The sequence below is a fragment of the Stegastes partitus genome, unplaced genomic scaffold, assembly GCF_000690725.1.
Source record: "Stegastes partitus isolate 25-593 unplaced genomic scaffold, Stegastes_partitus-1.0.2 Scaffold675, whole genome shotgun sequence".
NCBI lineage: Eukaryota > Metazoa > Chordata > Actinopteri > Pomacentridae > Stegastes > Stegastes partitus.
Window position 1 is genome coordinate 320,589 of NW_007578406.1, and position 15,857 is coordinate 336,445.

Here is a 15,857-nt window from a genome sequence, read left to right on the forward strand (position 1 = left end):
ATTTACTAATTGCAGTTGGTTCTACTTTGTAATGTCTTAGTGTTGAGATTCTGTTCATAGTATTAATTATGCCCACAGGTTTTTTTCTTTTTGTATTGAAGGGCTGTCAGTCAGACATTCAGGCAGCTCCTTGCTTTCATGCTCAGCTCTTCGTTCGCAACATTTGAAGAGACTTTTGACACAAATCAACAAAGTCCTAGAAAATCATTTACTTTAGTGTTTTGGAGACACATGATGCTGAATTGTAGTATTTACTTTTTACCAGATCTTTCATTAGAACAAACTTGTATTTGTTCAAGCTGAATGTAACCCAAACATCAGATCATCCACCAGTGGATGAATATTTATGCTTGCTGTGTCTAAAACATCTACATGTACCTTTCCTGATAAATTTCATTCCAATACCAGGAAATGATGAACCAATAGCCAGTAACCAAATAAAGAAGATGGCAAAGTAGAAGCAAGTGGAATTCATTCAGTGAATGAGAAAAGATTTTCTGGTAAAAACAGAAATTGGTAGCAGCAGATTGGTGAAATGGTGTCACATGACTCACTGACTGAAGTAGTGCTGAGTACATTATACATCCGCCATTATAGTACCGGCAGCTTCAGTCCAACTGAAAGCATCCTGCCTGACAAGCTGTACATCAAATGCAGATGATGAAATGTTTAGCTTTGGTGACAATACACCGATTAAAAAAGCAGCAACGTAGTCGTAACTCAGTAGAAGTCATTTATCAGTTTTCAAAACAGAAATGTATTTATGCAGATGGAAGGATGCTGAATGGGTTTTATTTGAGAATGTATGCTGTGTGTATTCATATAATCTGTCCTTTGTAATTAAAATAACAGGAAGCATCTTGAAAAAGGCTGCAAAGAAATCACAGTGAGGAAGTGTTGAGTTGTGTTTTAAAAAGGAGGAGTCAGAGTCAGAGTGATTGGAGTGAGAATGGTGAATGAGAACCATGTGTCTATTAAACACTGAAACTCATCAGGAGAGAACAAGAAGGTTCTGTTGCAGGATGCATTTCAAGCTGTGGAAATGTTTATTATGCAGCATGGTTGAACATGAGCTATAATCAGTTCTAACCTCTTGTCAGGCCTTTATTGCAATTTGTTTCTGCACATTGACTGTATGTTACACATCAGCTTGAAAACTTTAATATACGTTCTGTTCTCTGGATTACAGAATTATAGACAAACAAAGCCTCATGGAAACGAGTCTTCTTCACATCCTGTATTTGCTTGTGTTCATCTGATGTTTGATTATTTTTTTCAAGGGTTTGGTCTTTTTACCTTCATTAGAGAGGACAGTCGAGAGAGAGGGAAGTTAGGAGAAGAGTGGGGGAAGGACTTGCAGGAAAGGTCCATGATCAGGACTAGAACCCATGGCCGCTGCGTTGGGGACTTATAGCCCCAGAACATGTGTCGCCAGCTCAACCAGTTCAGCTATCGCAGTGCCCCAACCCTGTGGATTGTCTGTGGATGGCCAAAGCTGTATTTTTGGTGCAGTAAAATTTACCATGATAGCCAATTTCTAAAAATGGCCCTAAAGGCAGAATGACTCATCCAGCGTGATTTGTGTGATTCCAGTGAAGTCTGTCAGACTGTATTGTCTGCCTGGAGCTATAGTCACTACCAAAACACCGCTTAGCAGATAAACTCAGCATTCTGCATCACTGGAAGGTTTTTTTTCTTCCATCTTTTCCGCAAAAGGGCATCATCAAGCATCTCTGCTTTGCTAAAATACAGAGATGTTGTCCAATTCCGTTGTGTCCTCAAACTGACTGCAGCTAACCTCAGAGTCTTTAATTGTATACGTCTGCCTTTATTTTTATTCCCAGCCTTATTTTTTTTCTTATCACTGAAGTGGCGTGATAATGACAAGTCTGCTGTCTGAAGTGTAATAATACTCCTTCAGTTTATTCATAGTTAATAATATTTTTTCATCTTGGATAAAACACAACAGGGAGCCCAGATAATTCATGGAGAGGGAGATTTCATGCTGCTGGCAGTGCAGACAGAAATGCGCTGCGACCGTGACATACGGGTTGGAAGAAAATAGCAGCCTGAATGAGAGTGGGCATGAGCTTGGTGAGATAACCAGAGCCTCGTCTCTCCCAAGCCAAACATGCTTCGCTCCCTTTGTGGACGATCACGTCACTGATATCAGTGCTTCCTTTCTGATATTGTCTAGTGAGCTCTTTATTCCTGTGCAGCCTCTACAGATTAAATGTTGCAGGGCTTTTGCATGGTACCATACCAGCCTGCTGACTGCCTGAGTTGGAAACAGTCTAGTGTGAGCTCTAGCTGGACCATGGTGACCTCTAACACGCTTCGCTCCATCTTGTTTGAACCTGGTGGACACAACATCCAGAGTGTGGATCCTCCTTCTGTCAGTGCACTGCCAGGATTACTGGAGGTGCTTCCATTACGATGTGCAAAAGCTGCTTGTATCCAGAAAGTGATCAGTTATGATATAATTTACATTTGAGTGAGCTGTAAGGAGGGAAATAAGGCAGACATATCTCCACAATAAAAAAAAATTAAAATGATCAAAACCACCTTTTAAATTATTGATCCACTGATATAATCTCAGAGTCAGCACAATATGACCCAAACTCTGCCTGAATACAGCGTAATATGACAATATGACTACTGTATTCAAACTTCTGATAGAGTGCTGTCATATTGTTTTACTGTGGTACTTTCAGTTTGCATGTACTTTAGTTTTATTACAGTACTTCATGTTTTTTACTTTGGTACTTCATGTTCAGCACACACATTCTTATGCTAATTCTTCTGATTGTCAGATGTTTTTTTGCTAAAAGCTCTTATGAGTTATACCATGGCTGTTCATATGGGCATTAAAATAAACCATTATTTTGAAATTATCCAGAGGTACTCTAATGAATTATTTGTGCACTTTGACTTGCTACTGAGTCGATATTGAAGTTTAAATCAATATCGAATCGAATCGATATTGAATGGAACCATGTGGTTCCACCCTGCCCAGATGTCTGTTTTCCATTTGGCCATTCAGCAGGTTGAGTCAGTGGTGCTCAGTCAGTGCTGCTAAGTCAGGCTCTTAGGACTTTGGGGGCTGATAGTCCAAGTGTGTGAATGTTTGCTTATCTGTTAGCTGCCCTTTAATACTCCAGCTGGTCTGATCAGCTGATTGTTCATATCCTGCATGCCTTTAAAGCAACCTACTGATAGAATCACCATACAGATGCATACAGATGTTATTATCAGGCAGTTCTATGCAAGACATTGTCAGCTGTAACACAGGCTGCATGTATGTGAATAAGACTTTTCCCTGCTCATGTAAATGTCCCGTTAGGGCAGGACTGGACCTCAGGGTTTCATACCACAGTTAAAAGATGCAACATGTTGGCTTCGTACGAGTATGCAATCAGATTATTGTCAAAATAATAATAATAATAAAACTTCAAATGTACACTTCAAAAATAAGAATTTGAAAGGGAATAAAACTCAGCACAACACATCTACAGTAAAACTCATAACTAACAAACAAATGTCACCATATGTGTAAACTGTTGGTACGTTACTTCTTTGGTTTGTTTGTAGTTCTGACACTTCCCTGCTTTCTCTGATCAGACTTTGCTGTTTTCTCTTGTTTTCATTGTCTGGCATTTATTTTATTATACATATATTTTAAATAAAACTCTAAACAGTGAAGTTTGTAAATCTTCCACTGCACTGTTGCTAGTGATGCTTTTGTTGTATTTTTTCAAACCTGAGCCAGTTTACTAGGTGGGAACAGACATCTTAGAGTTAATTATACAACGTGAACAAATTAATCCAAAAATCTCTTTAGCATTCCCTGTCATTGTAGACCAGTGGTATAAAGACCAGTGGAGGCTGCCGGTCTTCTTGGTGATATGAAATGTAGTTTGTTTATTGTAATTATTCTAAATTCAACAATTTATTGACCTCAGATCATCACATGTGGCATCTTGGTTTTACAATTAGAGTAGACAGTTGACAGTTTTCTCTCTCTGATTCTCCCTCCCTTCTCTGTGATGAATGATGTGCAGCTGCCTGTAAAGACTCTAAGAGGGCCCTGGAGGTTTCCCAGCATGCCGAGGACATGGGTCTGATCCTTGGAGCCTGTGCCGGTGGTCTGGTGGTCCTCATCCTGCTGCTGGGGGCCATTGTCATCATCGTCAAGAAGGGGTGAGTGGCTGCACAAATGTTTATGTGTCTGGCGGCCAGCTGACGTGAGACAGGTTCGACCTTTTCACAGTAAAACATTTACAGCCTTATAGTCTTATTGTTCCTGTGTAGCAGATCCAAAGGAGTAAATTTATCTCTATCCCACTTGGCAGCTCGGGTCTATTGAGGAAAGCATTTGGCAATGAGAGTGAATTACAACCCGAGTTAGTGGAATGGTAGAGCATTAATCCTAAACTCTCCCACCGCTGCCTCAGCCAAGCTTTTGTGTTTCATCTCATCTTTTAATTTCAAGGTCTGTGTGTTGACTGAGCACATTCAAATGCAGCCTGCTCGCAGTGGAATCGTTGGCTGCTTTCCACCTGCAAATTACCTCTGTCGTCGCTTGCACCTGCAGTGTATTCTTCCTTCGCTCGCTGGGCAATGGTGGAACACTCATCTGAGTGTGAAATATTTCATCAAGGGGCATGTTATTCCATTGCCCACTCAATTACATGAGGCGAGCAGCTGTGAGGTGCCAGTGGATGGGCTAGTAATTGGTTAGGAAGGTTGTTTTTGCTTTTCTTTTTTTTTTGGCTTTTCTTTTCTTTTTGGGGGGAGGAACTGCTCTGCCCCGAGGAATTTTCCAGTGAATAGAAGGAGAATGAATGGGGCTGTCTGGAAGAAGGCAGTGACTGATAAGATTCACTGGGCCAATCTAGCAGGCACAATAGGTACTAGACAGCCACATGGGGGCAACAGACGCAGAAGTTTTTATATTTAGCCGCTAGATATTCTGTCTCTGCATGTACAAATTGAGACTACATATGTTAATGTGTTCCGTAATCAATGAGAAATCAGAGATCTGCTGTATTCAGTGAGGTGCTGAAGGTGCAGGAACTAAATAAATGAAGCTTAAAAAGCTTTATGTTCCTCGCTGGTAAAGCACTTCAGCATTTTGCATGATTTTTCAATCATCATGTTTAAAAAGCTGCAACTGGAAGCATGACATGGAGCTCCAGAAGAAACCCTGTGGACTCTATGAACCAATGACAGAACATGGGCCGTCATTCACACTGATCAGATACAACATTAAGAGCACCAGTTCAACTCTGTGTAGGTCCCCTTGTGCCACTGAAGCAGCTCTGACCTGTCAGGCCATGAACACAGGACCTGTGGGGTTGTCCTGTGGTATCAGGACATTGACAGCAAATCCCCACTCCTGTGGGTGTGGGTGTGGGGTGTGGGGTGTGGGGTGTGGGGTGTGGCAGTGGGACTTGTTATGCTGGATCCTGAAGATGTTCACCTGGATTGGGTTTAGGGCAGTTTGGAGTCCAGGTCAATACTTTCAGCTCTTTGTTGTCGTCCTTTAGAGGCAATATATTGATTTTCACTTTAGCACTGAGTGTTTTTAATTTTGTGGCATTTCAGTGTATGTTGTGGAAGAAACACAGAGTCATAAATCTAAATCTGAAACGAGAAGGTCTACCTTAAAACCTTGATACAGTCATCATGGTTTTGTAGTGCTTCACACTGACCCAGTAAGACTTTTGAAAAGTCAGCTGACTGATTTGTCTTCGTGTTCTGAGTCACATGGGTTTTTCACAATCAGAATTTTACAGTTCAGCTCACTCGTCTGTAACACTGTTATATTACCTGTTGCTTGAAAGGAACTTCAGATTTTTAGTGGGGAAGCTACCGTATATAAATCCATGACTGATCTTGTGTATTATCTTGAAGGCTGAAACAAACAGTACTGTTGCTTTAGGAGGTGAGGATTTATATCTACTCCCCAACAACAAACTGAAATGTTATTGTCAACATGTCAGTCATTCATTTTGAGGGATTATCTGAAAATATTGATATTTCTTGAAACATTGACGAGTATTTTCTAAATAAAGCTTGTCTTGATAGGTTGGCATACCAGTGGACGCCTTCCTGAGTGCCTTATAAAACCTTTGTACTTCTACTTATCAGTCTGAGCTCTGGTGTGCACATGTGTGCCATAATTCATGTTTTAGGAAGTCCACTGTAGAAACAAGCTGATATAATTATGCATATACAGACAGTTTGAGCCGGTAGCTATTGTGATGTGATGTCTACATGTTACAGGTTATTAAGCATGACACTGAGGAAATCTGAAGTAATATTCATTTTTAACTGTATGTAGTCAACCCTGTCTGTATTTTTAAAGCTCTGATGGAGCTTCATGATGGGAACATTCCAACACACTGAGCATCTTCATTGATCGTTCTGATGCCCATCTTGATAAACCATAGTCACCTCTCTTTTTTTCTCCTCACTCTCTGTCTCTCCTCCTCCTTCATGCTAATCAGAAGGGACTTCTATTCTTACCCTTACTACCCGTAAGTTACTTCTTTCTCCATCTTCCACCCTGATACCCTAATGCCATCTCCCCCTTGCTTGACCTTTGTAGTCCCAGGATTACTAGAGTGGAAATAAGCATCACTATCTCCACCCCATCCTCTAGTATCGTACACGCCTCCCTTTCCTTCGTGCCTCCTCCTCACCACCTCAGCCACAACCTCACAATCCCACCGCCACCCCGACACTCTCTTGCTATCACCAAATCTCACTTTCCCCCTTGTCCAGTTTCAATCTTGCAGCCCTTATATTTTCCCCTCAGTCCAATTTCTCATCTCCTCACCCACCCTCCTTTCCTTTCTTCTTTATCTCTTTACCTATCTTTCTCCCACCCTGTCCCTTCTCTGCTGTCCTCTGTCTATTATTGCTTCCTGCCTCTTTCTATTCTCCCACCTCTCTGCCTACATCTCTATAGTAGGAAGAAGGTGCCCATAAACAAGGCAGCCATGTCCTACAGGCAGGAAAAGAGTCGGAAGCTGAGCTCTTTGGACTGCAGTATGACGGAGCAGAGCACTCTCCAGCAGGATGAGAGGATGGCCCACTCCTTCATGGATGCCCACGGCTGCAACACTCGAAGTAAGACAGTGAGAAACATATGGGTACTCTTGAGAAAATGTCCAGAGAGAATGCTGCTCCCTCCTTCCTGACCTTCAGCCATGTTTACTTCCAAGCATGTATCCAGTCTGTGCTGCCAGACCAGAAGGTGCTCTCAGCAGAGAAATCCACCCAAAGTCTCTCGTCTGTTTCAGTATTCTGCAGCACCAGTCCACCCTCACATCTCTGCACAAACCTTTTTTTTTCCTTTAGCGTCCCCCGATTCATTTTTTTTTTACATTAATAAAAATACAGAGTCCTTATTGTCAGCAGTATACCTTGAACTCTATATGTTCATGTTCTCAGATGAGCAGCGAAGCTCTGTCAATGAGTCCAGCAGCTTACTGGGAGGCTCACCCCAACGCCACTGCCGGAGGAAGAGCTCGCCGTATCACACGGGTCAGCTCCACCCTGCTGTCCGGGTGGCTGATCTCCTGCAGCACATCAACCAGATGAAGACGGCGGAGGGATACGGCTTTAAACAAGAGTATGAGGTAAAAACAGGACGAAGGACAGAAAGGACAGATTGAGTTAGGTGTGCTTTCGGTCTTTGGTCTTCTCAAATTCTCAGTTTTTCTCGGATTGAGCTCACGTCTGTAGTTTCGATGAAGAAAAGTCTTTCCAAGTCCTAACTTAAGTCTAAGACTAAGTCTTTACAAGTAGTTTTTGCCTGTTTTAATGTGAAAGAACGTCCACAGAGCCCTATAGTCTTGTGAATTACCAAGTGATACTGATGAGCCTGAATATTATAACCACCCCTACCCAATATGTTTGTCTTTTGCTTGCTGCCTAAACAGCTCCAGTACTGTGAGACATGGACTTGGTTAGACCTGTGGTACCTGGTGCCAAGATATTAGTTGCAGGGTCAGTCCGTAGAGTAGCTGCTGCTTCCTGTCAAAAGGAGCCGGTTGAGGTGGTTTAAACATGTGAGAGTCTATTTATTGGATGCTCTCTCTCTCAAACAGCCTTTACCAGCCATAATCTTTTTTTTTTTACTGTACAGAGCCCCTTTGTTTTATTACTGCAGACCACTGTCTACTTTCAAAAGGCCTAAATGAGGTATTTAATATTCATGAGCAAACAGTAAAAGGCTGTTTTACTTCATTACAGAGATATTGCAGATATGCTAAGCTTTTTGCTGCTGTGTATACTAATTACACTCTCCAAAGTTATTCCTCTCACTTTCATTTTCCTACGATATGAAGCCTAACCAGTTGTGAGAAGTCTCTCTTTGCACCTCCACCTGCAGGAAGCCAGATGCACTTTTTCGATTCATTAAGCTATCCCCTGAGGGGGCAACAAATTTCCCCCCTCCAAAATCAATATATGGGTCACTTTTTCACTCCTTGGTCTGGCTCCCCATCGCCTGGAGAAATAAACAAGATGAAGGGGATGAGCCTGCACACTGCTGTCAGACTTCATAACCCTTATTTCCCACAGGGTCATGCTGCTGCTGCCATTGATCAGATATGTTGCAAGATATTGTGGGGGGGCTGAATGAGTCAGGCCCTCAGTGTGGCAAGGGTCCAGTATGAGCTGTGTCTGGTAGTCAACATCTGGAACAAGAGCCACTGAAGAAATGCAGTGACAGGAAGTGTGTCATCCTGTGTGAAGATGCAGCCCCCCCATTGGAAACGTTTCCTCCGTGAAGCGTAGCGCCCCCTAGCATGGTGACACAATGCAGAGCCCAGTATTGTGCCAATATGGATGACTGATGTTAAACAGTAGAAAAACAACATTTAATTTGCCATTGTGGTGGAATCTGAGTCCTCTGCAACCCCAGCTAAACCAAACATGAGTGAGAAGGTGGAGCATGAGTGGAGCAGAGCTGGCCATGCAGATGTCTCTGGACCAGACTGTCCTATTATATTATTATTATATATCACAGCACTTAACTGTCACTCTTAATTATACATCACTTTAAGCTTCAGCACAGTTTAAATGGGTGAGTTATATAAAACTTCGTCCACTGTACAGAAATTAGGAGATAAAAATATTTTTGTACAGGCTGTGAACATGTTTTTTTATCTGCCTGGACAGTTTACAGTGGAATCAGTGGGACCGACTCATTTTTGGACCTCAAGTGTCCTTTGAAGAACTGCAGGTTTTGACGTTTTTGCATTAGCTTCATTCAGCCTTGGAGGATGCTGCAGGCCAACAGCGTTACCTGATAGCTGGTGAACACAGTGGAGCATGTGCTGCAGCTGCACATACAGATATTTTCCTTAGGAGTTGATAGAGATATAAACAAAGCTAAAAAAAAAAAGAGCGTGAATATTGGGATTTTATTCATCTAATGGACAAAATTATTCATCTAATGGACAAAATTGTTCATCTAATGGACAAAAACAGCTCCAAACATTGTTCTGATGGATGTATGATAAATAATATTTGCTTTCTAGGTTTTTAGCCGGTTTCACAGGTTTTTCAAATGTCCAAAAAGTCAATGACCGTATCTTCTAAGGAGGAGATGCACCAAATATGCATACAGAGGAAAGCTCAGTACAAATCTGACCAGCAGTTCTCTAGATGGATAGATAGATAGATAGATAGATAGATAGATAGATAGATAGATAGATAGATAGATAGATAGATAGATAGATAGATAGATAGTCTTAACAGCCCCTTTAGTCAGTCAGCTGTATTTCTGTTCTATGACTTGTTTCATAGGAGCAGAGATTGGTTGAAAAAATGTGATTTCCAAGTACCAATAAGGATTTAGTAATATTTTCTATTTTCATTAGAAATGCTAAAGGCTGTTGTTTCTTAATGTGGTCAGGTAGTTAAATCTGATGTAGTAATATGCAAACTCTCCTGATCAAGCAGATTAGCTCCATTGTTAAAATAAACACCACTATGAATACTACTACTACTACTAATGGGGGTTTCTGAGCTTTACCTTTTATTATTCATGACTTATTCCTAAATACTTAATGATGGAGAAATACTTTGGCATTTGCGTCCAGTTTTTAGGGCCTTAAAACACAGAGCATGTTGAATTTATTAGAGAAGAGAAGAGAGGAAGAATAAATAAAGCTCCATGAAGGTGAATGGAGTAGTGTTTCCAAAAAGTCCAGGGGAGCTGGACAAATTCAGGTTTGCTAAGCAGGATTAGATCAGGTATTACCTGTACAGATGTAATCCTCTGATCAGCTTGCTCTCTCCAGCTCAGTGGGGTCTCAGGTGGTCTCAGGTGGTCCCAATGTGGCGCCCCCTGTCCATGGGGGATTGGTCTGCTCCACATGAGTGACAGCATGCTTTAGTATGGAGGTCTGGATGTGCCTCCGATACAGCAGTGAGATCAAGCTGGGACTTAAAATGCAAAAAAATATGACACGACTTAAATCAATATCCAAGCTTGTTTTGTTTTTGTTTTCTGTCTTTTTTTTTCCTCCTCCTGCTCTTCCTTTGCTTTTGGTATTGATTTCGTTTCAATGACTCATCTCGCTGCACCAGCAGCTTTAGTAGATAGGTGCCATAAACAGCTGTCACAAGTTTAGCAGTTTAACGCTGTGGTATTATACAGCAACGGCTTCTTGGAGCAACGAGCTCACGCTGCATCTAGAATGAGAATGACTGCAGAGGCCCTCCTTCGTCTCAAGGCCACAGCCATCTCTCAGCGCCGCCTGCATCGTCTCAGCCTCTCCTCGCTGTGTTGTGGCAGATGTCTGTTGATGACTTGGCAAGATGCTATAATACTGAAGCTCCTCAGACAACCTTAGGGTAACACTTTGGAGTGCATTAGTGACGTTGGTCCCATTACGCGTTGTCCCTGTTTTGTTTTTTCTTTAAAATCTTTCTCAAAAACTTAACTTGTGATTTTCTCACTTTAACTTTCAGAGTTTTTTCGATGGCTGGGACGTCACGAAAAAGAAAGACAAGACCAAAGGAAGGCACGACAGCTTGCTCAGTCGTGAGTATTTATGTATTTAGCCTACAGGTTTCTGTTGGCTCTGTTCCATTCTTTGTAGGCTACAGCGCACCTACAAAGTGTTTTATTCCTGCACTGTAAAGTAGATTATCATTTAACAACACCACTGCTTGTATCCTGCAAGTCAGCCAAAGCCACCCAATTATTGTTTTTACTCCCAGTAGAAGGACTGGTAATTCTTTAAAAAAAAAAAATGTTGTTATAATGTCATTGATGAATGCTAGCGTTGATAGCAGGAATACTAAATACCTTAGTTTCAGTGTTGATTCAGAGCCATTGTAGAAATAACATTAATCAGTCGTTTCAGACACGTAGACTCTGCTTTTCAACTAAACATGTTTAGTTTTCCTGACTGACATCTACGTCAGAATCCTGCATAAGTTCTGAGAATCTGTTGTGCAGTAGCAGTTATTTTAATCTCTATGAGTGATTTCTGCAAGTTGTGAACCTTTTGTTTGCCCTGGGTTTCACCTCGGAGGTCTCACAGAGCTCCTTAATGGTGGAAAAACCTATTTGAAGAGGTAATATACAGAATCAATGGAGATTTTCTTTTTTTTTTTTTTTTCTTTACAACTTTTGCATCCCCTCACAATTCTTTTCAGTCACCTCACATTTATTTTGCATTTCATCTGAACCATATGAACCTGTGAAGGTCCAGTCCAGTGGTGATACACTTCCCCGTCACTATTTGGCATCCTGGGCTTAGCACCACCCAGGACAGTTGTGATGGTTTAAAGAAATGCATGCACATGTATAGGGAGCTAAGATGTTTGGTTTGTGTGAGTTACTCAGCAGGGAGTCAAAGCAACCCTTGTTTTAGGTGTTTTTTCTTTTAATGATAACTGGATTAAACTAAACCCTTGTGTTGATGCAGAGCTTTAAACCAGGTTTGATCAACAAGGAATGTCCTTTAAGCTTCACATGACGTTTAGAAACAATGAGAAGGATGGCCTGATCTGTCGGTTTGTCTGTACATACTGATAGACGTTATGTTTGTGTCTTCCAGACGACCGCCATCGAGTCAAGCTCCACTCTCTGCTGACGGACCCCAGCTCAGACTACGTCAATGCCAACTATATAGACGTAAGTCATCTTCAGTGTTGTTTTTTCCTCTTGCTTGGCCTCCTGCTCCTTCATCTCTGTCCTTGCTGATCCAGCAGCGCTGCCTTATGAGCTCGTTTTTCATTGCTGTGGTTGACCCAGTGCTTGACCAGTGGACACCTCCACATGCTGTTAGTCAGTTTGAACTATCATTTAATGACTACATCCACAACACAGCATTACATCAATGTGTATGGGCTTGAAGGTGAGATTTTATTGCAGTAGTTTCAAAGATCTTACAGGAGCCCATAAGCTTGGAGCAGCAGGCCTTGTGACTCACCCAAATGCTTTCATAAGGCGCCATAGCACATTGGAGCTGGACCCAATATACCACAGCTGATCCTTTCATCTACTGGGAGATATTTTGATCTCACCTATAGTTCAGCTCCAGTGAGTATTTCAGGGGGCCTCAACAGTCTCGGCAGTAGTTTGCGCTCCCCTAAGATCCATTAGGTGGCCCAGCAGTGTCTGAAGGACAGTCGCTTTTTCTCCAGTACAGCTCGTACTGAGCTCTTCTGCTCACTAACAGTGGAACCGTCACTTTAAGGGGTTCTGAAAATCTCTTGCCTCTGTTTTTGGTTACTGAAGTATTCCTGTCAGGCTGTAACATGCTGTGGTCTCTGAATGGTTTATTACGTCCTTTGTTTCTGCTGTTGTTTGCAGAACAAAAGGAAATGTGAAGTGGACAGAAGGGTCCTGATCAGTAGTAGTTGTGGATGCCTGACTCAGCATATGCTGGTGGCATCAGTTAAAGCAGAACGTCAAAGCCACAGTGTTGTGTGGCCACTTTATCCCCTTTAGTGCTCCATGAGGGCTCCATTAGAACGCACGCTCCAAGGACCTTTTTGTCATTAGCTGTGCCATCTACAGCACCGCCTGCATGTCATGCCAAGACCCCTGGCTCTCAGAACGGCAGCAAAATTATTCCAAATGATTCATGAAGCGGCTGAAACTGAAATAAATGGAGCTTTGGTTTTGTAAAAGGTTAAACTGGAAAGTTTTACTTTCCTCCCCATTTATTCACATGCAGCTTTACATATATTTTATTTTGAGGCCGGCCATGACATTTTAGCCTCAAATCTTCATATGATCCTTTTGTTGGCAACTATTGCTGACTGATGTAACACAAAAGTGGCTCCATTCACATTTAGTTTTTAGGTGATTTTGCTGTTAAACACCCACTGGCAGGTAGTTGTTTGGTTCCTATTCTAGTGCCCAGGATGTAGCAGCAATAACACTTGTGTTGGGGACAGTAATTGGTTTGGACTGAGATAAAATGGTAATGAAGATGGAAATGTTTGCCGTGGCTGAGCCCACCAATCAAAAAGCTTCATTTCTTTGAATGATGCACAAATTCTACTTTAGTTTGTCGCTTAGGAGAGACAGTCTGACTCACTTTATTGTCCTGTGTCACCTTAAACTACCATTTAATAACACTTATGGCATCATCAGTTTAGTTTGTACAACATTCAGCTACACAATTAAAACACTGTTTAGTAGTTTTGGCCACATAGCAAACAGTACAACATAACAACACATAATAACACATAATAACACATAATAACACTTACCAAGTTTGTTTCTGAGATCTTGGAGTGCAGCAGCGTTGCATAAAAACTAGAAGTGGACAATCAGGGAGGTTTAAACGGACCCGTCCTGAAAACCATGAACACATTGACACTGGGGAGAGTTGTTGTTTTAAGGGAGTTCAGTTTCAGTTTGAAATGAAGTGGTTTAGATCAGAGATGTGTTGGATTTTAATTGGACGGTGGCCTAATGTAGATTTTTTTTTAAATGTACTATTTATTCATTTATTTTAGTTAGTGTTTTTAATTATACTCTAATGATCAAAAAAGCATTCCATTTTTTGAGAAATGACTTTTGGAAAATGCCTGCATTTTATTTTACTAGGACCAAACTATGACATAATATTCACAGCAGCAGTATTCGGGTCTGGACAGCGAGTATCCTACACAGAGTGTTGTGTGTAACTCCTGATGAGTTAAAGTGAATCAAAAGCTTTCCAGGACATCAGGGGCTGAACCATCTGTCAGTCAACAGACTACCCAGATGATGAGAAGCTCCAAAGTCAGTCTGAAAAGTACAACGTCTTAGAGAAACTATTTAGTTTCTCATGCTTACAATTTGCAAATGGTAGGCTGTCCTGTGTTTACTCAATCTGGAATCATTACATCTTTCAGTATCTACATGACTTTCTTACACAAACTGTGCATGTGAACCCGACCAAAGTGGGCTACATCCCTGGGAAGCACTTGTGAAGAAAAGGTTTATCTTGAGCAGTTAGTAGGATGTACTGAATGACATTGTGTTTTTTCCTGAAGCTCTTTTTTGTTACAGAAATGATTGAACAGTAATCTACAGGCAGCTTTCCATTGCAGGCACGAGACGGCTCAAACATTTACAAGAACGGCCCGATTACTGGCCTTTCACTTTCACAACTCTGAGTGCACCAAAAATGCACCAAATAGTGGTTATGTGTTGTAACCCCAGTTCTATGAGCACATAGAAAATAGAAACATGGAAGGTTTGTTATTTTTGGCTGTGTGGTGAATTTTACATCATTAGTAGTGATCTAGAGGTGAAGACTGGTAGCTGAGGACGAAGACCTGGTGAGAGCAGAGGAAGGGAAGCTGTTGTCTCCTCTCAGTTTAACCAATAAGCACCAAGACCCACTCAGAAGTATCTGCCCTGCAGTAGGTACTTTTTATCCCCCAAAAATGACCCTGAAGGGGGCTGTACAGGGTGGTTCATGCAGCCGGGGTGCCTTCAAAGAGCCTGTAAGTTCCTGCAGTGAAAAGCAGCCTTAAACTGTTAACGTCTAGGATAACTCTGCCATCAGTGGCCTCACATGAAAACCTGCCACAGCAGGTGTTTTTTGTCATTGCCTTTTATTAAAAATAGTACATTATATATCCTATATATTAAAACCATGGTAAAGATTCCTGCACTGCTCTGTGGTCTTTATTGTACAAACATCAGGTTTCTGTTTTGTCCACAGGTCCTCAGTGTCAGCTGCTCTCTAACCATTTCATTTCCCCCTTTTCCTGGTCTTTAATCACAATAACTAGCTTTTGTTTCCTCCCTTACTTTCCTTCTTTCTCTCTCTCTGTTTTTCGTCCCCCTCGGTTTCAACCTTTTGGCATCTCTTAGATTCGGATAAACAGGGAAGTAAGTACCTTGCTTCTCTTCTCTTTCCATCTCCTCTTTCTTTTCATGCTGCCCTCTCTCTGTCCCTGCCAGCCCTCCGTGGCTTCCTTCCAACACCAGGTCTTCCTTCCCTTTTTCTCTCTGAGCTGCTGAGCCCTTCTGCCTTCAGCCATCACTTTTCCCCTGAGTTTTTACCTTCTTTTTCCAAACTGACTGCAGCAGTCTCTCTGTCCTCTTTCATCCGTAGTCAGATGCTCACCTGGTTCTTGCTTAACATCAGGCTGTCCTATGAAAGGGCTGAGAGCATGCTACAGAGGAGGAATGAGCAGGTCAGATCAAAGCTCGTGTTCGTGCCCAGTGAGACAGGAGCTTCTATAAAAACCTTCAGTGACAGTTTTGCCAGAAGCTCACCGACGTAAGAGCCCATCTTTATCCAGCATCTCAGAGCAGAGCAAGAGACCAAGTGCCAGGTCACACGAGGAAGTGACGCAAATGTAGTTTC

The 15,857-nt window shown here is 41.8% G+C and overlaps 1 protein-coding gene across 1 annotated transcript in view; it reads left to right on the forward strand.

The window, feature by feature from the left end:
- The window catches only part of LOC103363633 (protein tyrosine phosphatase receptor type U), a 198,886-nt gene that overhangs the window by 156,559 nt on the left and 26,470 nt on the right, over positions 1-15,857 (forward strand). The window contains exons 14-19 of the mRNA XM_008290464.1: positions 4,062-4,200; positions 6,513-6,542; positions 6,977-7,137; positions 7,462-7,649; positions 10,996-11,068; positions 12,093-12,169. Coding sequence (XP_008288686.1) covers positions 4,062-4,200; positions 6,513-6,542; positions 6,977-7,137; positions 7,462-7,649; positions 10,996-11,068; positions 12,093-12,169 — 668 coding nt within the window. The remainder of the gene's footprint in view (positions 1-4,061; positions 4,201-6,512; positions 6,543-6,976; positions 7,138-7,461; positions 7,650-10,995; positions 11,069-12,092; positions 12,170-15,857) is intronic.